This window comes from Salmo salar, unplaced genomic scaffold (genome assembly GCF_965601325.2).
Source record: "Salmo salar unplaced genomic scaffold, fSalSal1 ptg000117l, whole genome shotgun sequence".
In the NCBI taxonomy this organism is placed as follows: domain Eukaryota; kingdom Metazoa; phylum Chordata; class Actinopteri; order Salmoniformes; family Salmonidae; genus Salmo; species Salmo salar.
The window spans coordinates 1,106,161-1,116,851 of record NW_027675317.1 but is presented as its reverse complement, the minus strand read 5'-3'; the positions used below and the strand labels follow the sequence as shown (position 1 = coordinate 1,116,851).

General features: G+C 46.0%; 1 protein-coding gene across 1 annotated transcript; it reads left to right on the top strand.

The window, feature by feature from the left end:
* The first annotated feature begins 2,840 nt into the window (after positions 1-2,840).
* LOC123734125 (uncharacterized) lies at positions 2,841-6,328 on the top strand. The gene is made up of 4 exons (XM_082970885.1): positions 2,841-2,926; positions 5,065-5,085; positions 5,261-5,480; positions 6,077-6,328. Exons 1-4 carry the CDS (start codon positions 2,841-2,843, stop codon positions 6,143-6,145), a joined length of 396 nt encoding a protein of 131 aa, XP_082827011.1. The 3' UTR covers positions 6,146-6,328.
* The last annotated feature ends 4,363 nt before the right edge of the window (positions 6,329-10,691 follow it).

Genomic DNA, 10,691 nt, shown 5'->3' with positions numbered 1-10,691 from the left:
GTTGTGTTCTGATTATGAGGGGGTCACTGATGAATTTGCTATCACAAAAAAGTTTGAGAACCCCTGGGCTAGTGGTTAGGGAAGGGTTAGCTAACATGCTAAGTATCCTAACCATCCTTTTTAATTTTCACATGTAGCGAGCGAAGTGTTCGTGTTGTCCAACCAACATGCATAGTAGCTGAGTCAGACAATATAGTTTTCATGTTTCATAATTATCCTATTTCTCAGTGACACTTTTTTTGCACTATGTTTGAAGGCTGTCAGCTTCTTCTCAGGAGGAGAATCACTTAGCCTTTCAACTAATTTTCAAATGATAGGATGCCTATTTAAAAACACTTTTTCAACATTTCAAGATAGCAGTTAGTTCAGTTTGATCTTATTAAAGACAGCTGTATCATTTTTTTATTCATTTTGACATATTTTTTGGGACCACTTTTTTTGCTCTGTTTGAAGGCTGTCAGCTTCTTCTCAGGAAGAGAATCCCTTAGCCTTTCGACTAATTTTGGGTTAGTTCGACTAATTTTGGGTTAGTTCTCTCAAGAAGAACTAACCCACCCGGTGTATCCAGTATAAACTAACGGTGTACCCCCGGTGTATTCAGTATAAACTAAAGTTGTACACCCGGTGTATCCAGTATAAACTAAAGTTGTACACCCGGTGTATTCAGTATAAACTAACGGTGTACACCAGGTGTATCCAGTATAAACTAACGGTGTACACCAGGTGTATCCAGTATAAACTAACGGTGTACACCAGGTGTATCCAGTATAAACTAACGGTGTACACCCGAAGCTTCCAGTCTGTTATTCGAACTCAATCAGCATGACAGAGTGATCTCCAGCCTTGTCCTCGTCAACACTCACACCTGTTAACGAGAGAATCACTGACATGCTGGTCCTTTTGTGGCAGGGCTGAAATGCAGTGGAACGTTTTTTTGGGGGGGGATTCAGTTAATTTGCATAACCCCCTCCTACTGCAGTACATCCAGGAGGAGGTAGGATTACACTACCCACAACCCCCTCCTACTGCAGTACAAACAGGAGGAGGTAGGACTACACTACCCACAACCCCCTCCTACTGCAGTACGTACAGGAGGAGGTAGGACTACACTACCCACAACCCCCTCCTACTGCAGTACATACAGGAGGTAGGACTACACTACCCACAACCCCCTCCTACTGCAGTATCTACAGGAGGAGGTAGGACTACACTACCCACAACCCCTCCTACTGCAGTACATACAGGAGGAGGTAGGACTACACTACCCACAACCCCCTCCTACTGCAGTACATCCAGGAGGAGGTAGGATTACACTACCCACAACCCCCTCCTACTGCAGTATGTACAGGAGGAGGTAGGACTACACTACCCACAACCCCCTCCTACTGCAGTACATACAGGAGGAGGTAGGACTACACTACCCACAACCACAGTTCCCTAAAGGCAGGGTTGGGTAGGTAAGTACCCCGTTAGAGGGTTGGGTAGGTTAGTACCCTGTTAGAGGGTTGGGTAGGTTAGTACCCCGTTAGAGGGTTGGGTAGGTTAGTACCCTGTTAGAGGGTTGGGTAGGTTAGTACCCTGTTAGAGGGTTGGGTAGGTTAGTACCCTGTTAGTTAGAGGGTTGGGTAGGTTAGTACCCTGTTAGAGGGTTGGGTAGGTTAGTACCCTGTTAGGGGGTTGGGTAGGTTAGTACCCCGTTAGAGGGTTGGGTAGGTTAGTACCCCGTTAGAGGGTTGGGTAGGTTAGTACCCTGTTAGAGGGTTGGGTAGGTTAGTACCCTGTTAGAGGGTTGGGTAGGTTAGTACCCTGTTAGGGGGTTGGGTAGGTTAGTACCCTGTTAGAGGGTTGGGTAGGTTAGTACCCTGTTAGAGGGTTGGGTAGGTTAGTACCCCGTTAGAGGGTTGGGTAGGTTAGTACCCCGTTAGAGGGTTGGGTAGGTTAGTACCCCGTTAGAGGGTTGGGTAGGTTAGTACCCCGTTAGAGGGTTGGGTAGGTTAGTACCCCGTTAGGGGGTTGGGTAGGTTAGTACCCCGTTAGGGGGTTGGGTAGGTTAGTACCCTGTTAGAGGGTTGGGTAGGTTAGTACCCTGTTAGAGGGTTGGATAGGTTAGTACCCCGTTAGAGGGTTGGGTAGGTTAGTACCCCGTTAGAGGGTTGGGTAGGTTAGTACCCCGTTAGAGGGTTGGGTAGGTTAGTACCCCGTTAGAGGGTTGGGTAGGTTAGTACCCCGTTAGAGGGTTGGGTAGGTTAGTACCCCGTTAGGGGGTTGGGTAGGTTAGTACCCCGTTAGAGGGTTGGGTAGGTTAGTACCCTGTTAGAGGGTTGGGTAGGTTAGTACCCCGTTAGAGGGTTGGGTAGGTTAGTACCCCGTTAGAGGGTTGGGTAGGTTAGTACCCCGTTAGAGGGTTGGGTAGGTTAGTACCCCGTTAGAGGGTTGGGTAGGTTAGTACCCCGTTAGAGGGTTGGGTAGGTTAGTACCCCGTTAGAGGGTTGGGTAGGTTAGTACCCCGTTAGAGGGTTGGGTAGGTTAGTACCCCGTTAGATGGTTGGGTAGGTTAGTACCCCGTTAGAGGGTTGGGTAGGTTAGTACCCTGTTAGAGGGTTGGGTAGGTTAGTACCCTGTTAGAGGGTTGGGTAGGTTAGTACCCTGTTAGAGGGTTGGGTAGGTTAGTACCCTGTCCTCAGGACCTTTACCATAATCTATCAGTCTCTGTGTGTGTGTGTGTGTGTGTGTGTGTGTGTGTGTGTGTGTGTGTGTGTGTGTGTGTGTGTGTGTGTGTGTGTGTGTGTGTGTGTGTGGACATCATCGATGATGCGGTGGGTTTCGTGGCGGCAGCGGAGATGCTGAGGGAGAGGGGGGCGGGGACGATCATCGCCGTGGCAACGCACGCCATCCTGTCCGCGGACGCTCCCAGGATCCTCCAGGAGTCAGTCATTAGTCAGAGAGGAGAGGAGGTACCCCCTGTATATAACCTCATTACTACCCGGTACCCCCTGTATATAGCCTCATTACTACCTGGTACCCCCTGTATATAGCCTCATTACTACCTGGTACCCCCTGTATATAGCCTCATTACTACCTGGTACCCCCTGTATATAGCCTCATTACTACCTGGTACCCCCTGTATATAGCCTCATTACTACCTGGTACCCCCTGTATATAGCCTCATTACTACCTGGTACCCCCTGTATATAGCCTCATTACTACCTGGTACCCCCTGTATATAGCCTCATTACTACCTGGTACCCCCTGTATATAGCCTCATTACTACCTGGTACCCCCTGTATATAGCCTCATTACTACCTGGTACCCCCTGTATATAGCCTCATTACTACCTGGTACCCCCTGTATATAGCCTCATTACTACCTGGTACCCCCTGTATATAGCCTCATTACTACCTGGTACCCCCTGTATATAGCCTCATTACTACCTGGTACCCCCTGTATATAGCCTCATTACTACCTGGTACCCCCTGTATATAGCCTCATTACTACCTGGTACCCCCTGTATATAGCCTCATTACTACCTGGTACCCCCTGTATATAGTCTCATTACTACCCGGTACCCCCTGTATTTAGCCTCATTACTACCTGGTACCCCCTGTATATAGCCTCATTACTACCCGGTACCCCCTGTATATAGCCTCATTACTACCTGGTACCCCCTGTATATAGCCTCATTACTACCTGGTACCCCCTGTATTTAGCCTCATTACTACCTGGTACCCCCTGTATATAGCCTCATTACTACCTGGTACCCCCTGTATATAGCCTCATTACTACCTGGTACCCCCTGTATATAGCCTCATTACTACCTGGTACCCCCTGTATATAGCCTCATTACTACCTGGTACCCCCTGTATATGTGACAGGTTACAGGAAATACTCATAGCCTGTTATACATTAAAAATTATTAGTAAGTTCATAGTATGTGAGGATCTTAAAACATCTAAGGTTAAAAATATCATGCATTCTGTATTAGTTGATAGAGATTGATAACATTCATAATTGTGTTAAAGTTAAAATCCATCAAGCGTACAAAAGGTAAGAATTGTAAAAGGAATGTGTAAACCGTTATATTGATTACTTTATTTTGTGGTGCCAAATTGAAGGGGAAAAGTGTTAATCTGTGATCTACTAAATGCTCTTTAATCTATGAGCCTGAGATCGATTGCTCTGGTCTCCAGCCAAGTTCGCGGGGAAATCGCGGTCTTTTCCTCATTACAGTAAAAGTTCTCAGTGAGGAAACAATACCGTATCACACTCGGGATTATTTCTCCCCTTTTTCAGGGGCCAAAGCCTCATTAGATATCGGTCGTCCAGAACAACTAGCCAAAGCCTCATTAGATATCGGTCGTCCAGAACAACTAGCCAAAGCCTCATTAGATATCGGTCGTCCAGAACAAGTAGCCAAAGCCTCATTAGATATCGGTCGTCCAGAACAACTAGCCAAAGCCTCATTAGATATCGGTCGTCCAGAACAAGTAGCCAAAGCCTCATTAGATATCGGTCGTCCAGGACAACTAGCCAAAGCCTCATTAGATATCGGTCGTCCAGAACAACTAGCCAAAGCCTCATTAGATATCGGTCGTCCAGAACAACTAGCCAAAGCCTCATTAGATATCGGTCGTCCAGAACAACTAGCCAAAGCCTCATTAGATATCGGTCGTCCAGGACAACTAGCCAAAGCCTCATTAGATATCGGTCGTCCAGGACAACTAGCCAAAGCCTCATTAGATATCGGTCGTCCAGAACAACTAGCCAAAGCCTCATTAGATATCGGTCGTCCAGAACAACTAGCCAAAGCCTCATTAGATATCGGTCGTCCAGGACAACTAGCCAAAGCCTCATTAGATATCGGTCGTCCAGGACAACTAGCCAAAGCCTCATTAGATATCGGTCGTCCAGGACAACTAGCCAAAGCCTCATTAGATATCGGTCGTCCAGAACAACTAGCCAAAGCCTCATTAGATATCGGTCGTCCAGAACAACTAGCCAAAGCCTCATTAGATATCGGTCGTCCAGGACAACTAGCCAAAGCCTCATTAGATATCGGTCGTCCAGGAGAGAGCAGGAGAAACTACGGTAAGAGGGAAGGATGGAGGGAGGGAAAGGGAGGAGGAGGAGGAGAGGGAGAAGACCTCTCAGCCGAGGTAGAAACTATGGTGAGAAAAAAGGGAAGGATGGATAAAGGGAGAAGCTCATTCTAGCACCCCATCTAAGCTCATCCCCCTCTGACACTCCACTTTCTCTTCTCCAGTAGCCGTGACGACGAGGACCCTGTGGAGCAGCAGGGGAGGGGGCGTGTCCAGGAGGACACTCGCCGTCGCCAGGAGCAACTTTCGCCTCAACCCCTCCCGCCGACTCCCCACAGGCCCCTCCCACTCAACAGGCCACACCCTCGGCCGCAGCAGAACGCCATGGACCAGCAGAGGGAGCTGGCGAGACGCCGCGAGCAGGAAAGGAGGAGGAGAGAGGTGGTAATACTTTATAGCAGTAATACTACTATAATACTAACATGTTATACTAGTATAGCAGGAGAGAGGTGGTAATACTACTATAATACTAACATGTTATACTAGTATAGCAGGAGAGAGGCGGTAATACTACTATAATACTAACATGTTATACTAGTATAGTAGGAGAGAGGCGGTAATACTTTATAGCAGTAATACTACTATAATACTAACATAAAATACTAGTTTAGCAGAAGAGAGGTGGTAATACTTTATAGCAGTAATACTACTATAATACTAACATGATATACTGGTATAGCAGGAGAGAGGTGGTAATACTTTATAGCAGTAATACTACTATAATACTAACATGTTATACTAGTATAGCAGTAATACTACTATAATACTAACATGATATACTGGTATAGCAGGAGAGAGGAGGAGAGAATCATCATAAAGATACTTATTAATATATGTATATTCTTGTTATATTATGTATATTCAGTTATATTACAATAATACAGAGGAGAGGTAGTTTAGCTGAGAAGAGATGGGAAAGATTAACACTGCATCTAATTCCTCTCTCTCTCGCTCTGTCTCTCATCCCCCTCTCTCTACAGATGGCGGACACCATTGACATCAACTTCCAGAGCGACTTGATGGTCATCTTTGAAGAGAACCTTTTCTGAGAGAGAGATTGAGAAAGGAGGAGAGGGAGAGAAAGAGATATGAACTCTACCTTATCCCACCATGGCTGGGATTTCACACACAACACCCTCCCTCCCTCTGATTAGAGACCCCAGACCAGGATGTGAGCTCCAGAGACTTGAAGGAGACTGAGGTGAGGTACAGTAATAAGGAGTAGCCCTCCCTCCCTCCCTCTGATTAGAGACCCCAGACCAGGATGTGAGCTCCAGAGACTTGAAGGAGACTGAGGTGAGGTACAGTAATAAGGAGTAGCCCTCCCTCCCTCCCTCTGATTAGAGACCCCAGACCAGGATGTGAGCTCCAGAGACTTGAAGGAGACTGAGGTGAGGTACAGTAATAAGGAGTAGCCCTCCCTCCCTCCCTCTGATTAGAGACCCCAGACCAGGATGTGAGCTCCAGAGACTTGAAGGAGACTGAGGTGAGGTACAGTAATAAGGAGATGCCCTCCCTCCCTCCCTCTGATTAGAGACCCCAGACCAGGATGTGAGCTCCAGAGACTTGAAGGAGACTGAGGTGAGGTACAGTAATAAGGAGTAGCCCTCCCTCCCTCCCTCTGATTAGAGACCCCAGACCAGGATGTGAGCTCCAGAGACTTGAAGGAGACTGAGGTGAGGTACAGTAATAAGGAGTAGCCCTCCCTCCCTCCCTCTGATTAGAGACCCCAGACCAGGATGTGAGCTCCAGAGACTTGAAGGAGACTGAGGTGAGGTACAGTAATAAGGAGATGCCCTCCCTCCCTCTGATTAGAGACCCCAGACCAGGATGTGAGCTCCAGAGACTTGAAGGAGACTGAGGTGAGGTACAGTAATAAGGAGATGCCTCCCCCCCCCCTTAGCGGTGGGGACCGGGAGTACAACTTCCACTTTTTGCAATTTCAGATGCGTTTTTTTGTGTCTAACTGCCCGTTTATCGTTGATGATTGGTTGTTGCCGTGGGCAATGGTGAAAGCGGATACCTATGGATAAACAGATATGTGAACTCCTCTTGTATTCTGAAATGAAACCGGAGGGAGGAGGGGAGGACTGAGAACTATTACCTGAACATAAAGAATAAAAAGAGGGTTTAATGGAGAAAGAAGATGTGAACACCTTCTAACGTGCGAGAGGGAGGGCCGGGCGAACGAGAGGATGGACAGACTTCTTTCTCTTTGATTCATTTCTCTCTTAATCTAGAATTTTTCTCTCCCTGTTTTTTGATGTTGGGTTTTATTAAGCGGGGTGGGTGAGGAGATGGGGGAGGGAGAAGTGGGCCGGCTGTGTGTGTGTTACCATGTTTGCGTCCCAAAAGGGCACCCTATTCCCTTCATATAGTGCACTACTTGTGTCCAGGGCCCATGGGGATCTGATCAAAAGTGGTGCGCTATATAGGGAGTAGGGTGCCATTTGGGACTTATCCTCTGAGATGGGTTCAGTTTCTCTCCGGACAGCAAGATGAACACCGGGGTCACACCCCAGCACTATAAAGAAGCACCCTTCCTTCCTTCCTTCCTTCCTTCCTTCTTACTCTCCTTGTTCTTTGTGACATCACTGACTTGACACAACTTGAAAGTGTAAAAGCTTGAACTCCATTTTTTCAGTCATGTCTGATTCATTGATTATTTCAAGAAAGGAGGCAGAGAGGGAAGAAAGGAGGCAGAGAGGGAAGGAAGAGAGGGAACGAGGGGAAAAAGAGGAAGGATGAGTGAAGAGAGGAGGCAGAGAGGGAAGGAAGAGAGGGAAGAAAGGAAGAGAGGGAGGGAACGAGGGGAAAAAGAGGAAGGATGAGTGAAGAGAGGAGGCAGAGAGGGAAGGAAGAGAGGGAAGAAAGGAAGAGAGGGAGGGAAGGAGGGGAAAAAGAGGAAGGATGAGTGAAGGAGGGAGAGAGGGAAGGAAGGAGGGAACGAGGGGAAAAAGAGGAAGGATGAGTGAAGGAGGGAGAGAGGGAAGGAAGGAGGGAACGAGGGGAAAAAGAGGAAGGATGAGTGAAGAAACGAGGCAGAGAGGGAAGGAAGGAGGGAACGAGGGGAAAAAGAGGAAGGATGAGTGAAGAGAGGAGGGAGAGAGGGAAGGAAGGAAGAGAGGGAGGTCGGGGTACATTTTAAAGGTGTTGGAATGTGGCTCTTGCCTTACAGCTCTGACCTGTAAATGAACACACGCCACTGATTTTATATATATAAATAAATAAATATATATTATATACGATGAAAAGTCCCTAAAAATAATTGGATTATGTTGTTGGGAGGGAGAACGGCTAATCTGCCTTGTGCTCAATTCCCTTTTGGTTTTTTAGAGAATTGACTGTAAATAAAATAAATAAAAATAACTTTTTTTTATAATGCTATAAAAAATAGTTTTGTCTTGTTCATAACCTCCTTTCTCTCATCCTGTTTTTCTCTGTATCAAGTTCAGATATTCAAGAGTTTAAAGACCTCTGTTTTTATTTAAACAGTATGAATAATACCAATGGCTGGGCTGATGGGCACTTCAGTGACTTGGAGCCTTTGATTGCCCTGCCTCTGGGAGCCTGTCGACTTGTTACATGATTACTGAGTGAAAGAGAGCCTATGAAAGTTTTCATGGAGGGTGGGTGCCCCCTGGTGGCTGAACCTGAGATCAATGAGAGAACTTGTCAGAAAAACGACAGTCCCACTTTCTCTGTCAATGTACAAAGTAGAGAGTGGGGGAAAAATGTGTAAAAATGTATACAGAGGCTCTGGAATTTGTCATTAAAAAAATAAATATAAAAATAGTGAAAAAGGATTAAAATAAAGTTCCAACAGTACATGAGATGATCAGACTGAACCAACTGCTATCTTAAAATGTTTATTCAGTTAGGAAACAGAGGATGTATTACATAAAGTTATCACAGAATTAAAGTTATCACACAATTAAATAATAAATCCTCACTCACAAAGACAAACATGGCTTCATTATTGTTCACAGTTTATTATCCTGGCTTCCACTGTTAGAATGGCTGAGCGAGAGGAGGTGGGGCTTTTATTGAAGTATCTATGTGGATCCTACTACAGTTTAACCAGCTCAGCTATAGACTACACCAGCATGACTAGTATCTATGTGGACCCTACTACAGTTTAACCAGCTCAGCTATAGACTACACCAGCATGACTAGTATCTATGTGGACCCTACTACAGTTTAACCAGCTCAGCTATAGACTACACCAGCATGACTAGTATCTATGTGGACCCTACTACAGTTTAACCAGCTCAGCTATAGACTACACCAGCATGACTAGTATCTATGTGGACCCTACTACAGTTTAACCAGCTCAGCTATAGACTACACCAGCATGACTAGTATCCATGTGGACCCTACTACAGTTTAACCAGCTCAGCTATAGACTACACCAGCATGACTAGTATCTATGTGGACCCTACTACAGTTTAACCAGCTCAGCTATAGACTACACCAGCATGACTAGTATCTATGTGGACGCTACTACAGTTTAACCAGCTCAGCTATAGACTACACCAGCATGACTAGTATCTATGTGGACCCTACTACAGTTTAACCAGCTCAGCTATAGACTACACCAGCATGACTAGTATCTATGTGGACCCTACTACAGTTTAACCAGCTCAGCTATAGACTACACCAGCATGACTAGTATCTATGTGGACCCTACTACAGTTTAACCAGCTCAGCTATAGACTACACCAGCATGACTAGTATCTATGTGGACCCTACTACGGTTTAACCAGCTCAGCTATAGACTACACCAGCATGACTAGTATCTATGTGGACCCTACTACGGTTTAACCAGCTCAGCTATAGACTACACCAGCATGACTAGTATCTATGTGGACCCTACTACGGTTTAACCAGCTCAGCTATAGACTACACCAGCATGACTAGTATCTATGTGGACCCTACTACGGTTTAACCAGCTCAGCTATAGACTACACCAGCAGGACTAGTATCTATGTGGACCCTACTACAGTTTAACCAGCTCAGCTATAGACTACATCAGCATGACTAGTATCTATGTGGACCCTACTACAGTTTAACCAGCTCAGCTATAGACTACACCAGCATGACTAGTATCTATGTGGACCCTACTACAGTTTAACCAGCTCAGCTATAGACTACACCAGCATGACTAGTATCTATGTGGACCCTACTACAGTTTAACCAGCTCAGCTATAGACTACACCAGCATGACTAGTATCTATGTGGCCCCTACTACAGTTTAACCAGCTCAGCTATAAACTACACCAGCATGACTAGTATCTATGTGGACCCTACTACAGTTTAACCAGCTCAGCTATAGACTACACCAGCATGACTAGTATCTATGTGGACCCTACTACAGTTTAACCAGCTCAGCTATAGACTACACCAGCATGACTAGTAACTATGTGGACCCTACTACAGTTTAACCAGCTCAGCTATAGACTACACCAGCATGACTAGTATCTATGTGGACCCTACTACAGTTTAACCAGCTCAGCTATAGACTACACCAGCATGACTAGTATCTATGTGGACCCTACTACAGTTTAACCAGCTCAGCTATAGACTACACCAGCA

What these genes read in the sequence shown, in the direction of transcription:
- LOC123734125 (XM_082970885.1), top strand. Translation starts at nt 2,841, where the DNA reads ATGCTGAGGGAGAGGGGGGCGGGGACGATCATCGCCGTGGCAACGCAC. An exon ending in AGAGAGCAGGAGAAACTACG is followed by an intron (nt 5,086 to 5,260) that starts GTAAGAGGGAAG and finishes TCTCTTCTCCAG; the next exon opens with TAGCCGTGACGACGAGGACC. An exon ending in AAAGGAGGAGGAGAGAGGTG is followed by an intron (nt 5,481 to 6,076) that starts GTAATACTTTAT and finishes CTCTCTCTACAG; the next exon opens with ATGGCGGACACCATTGACAT.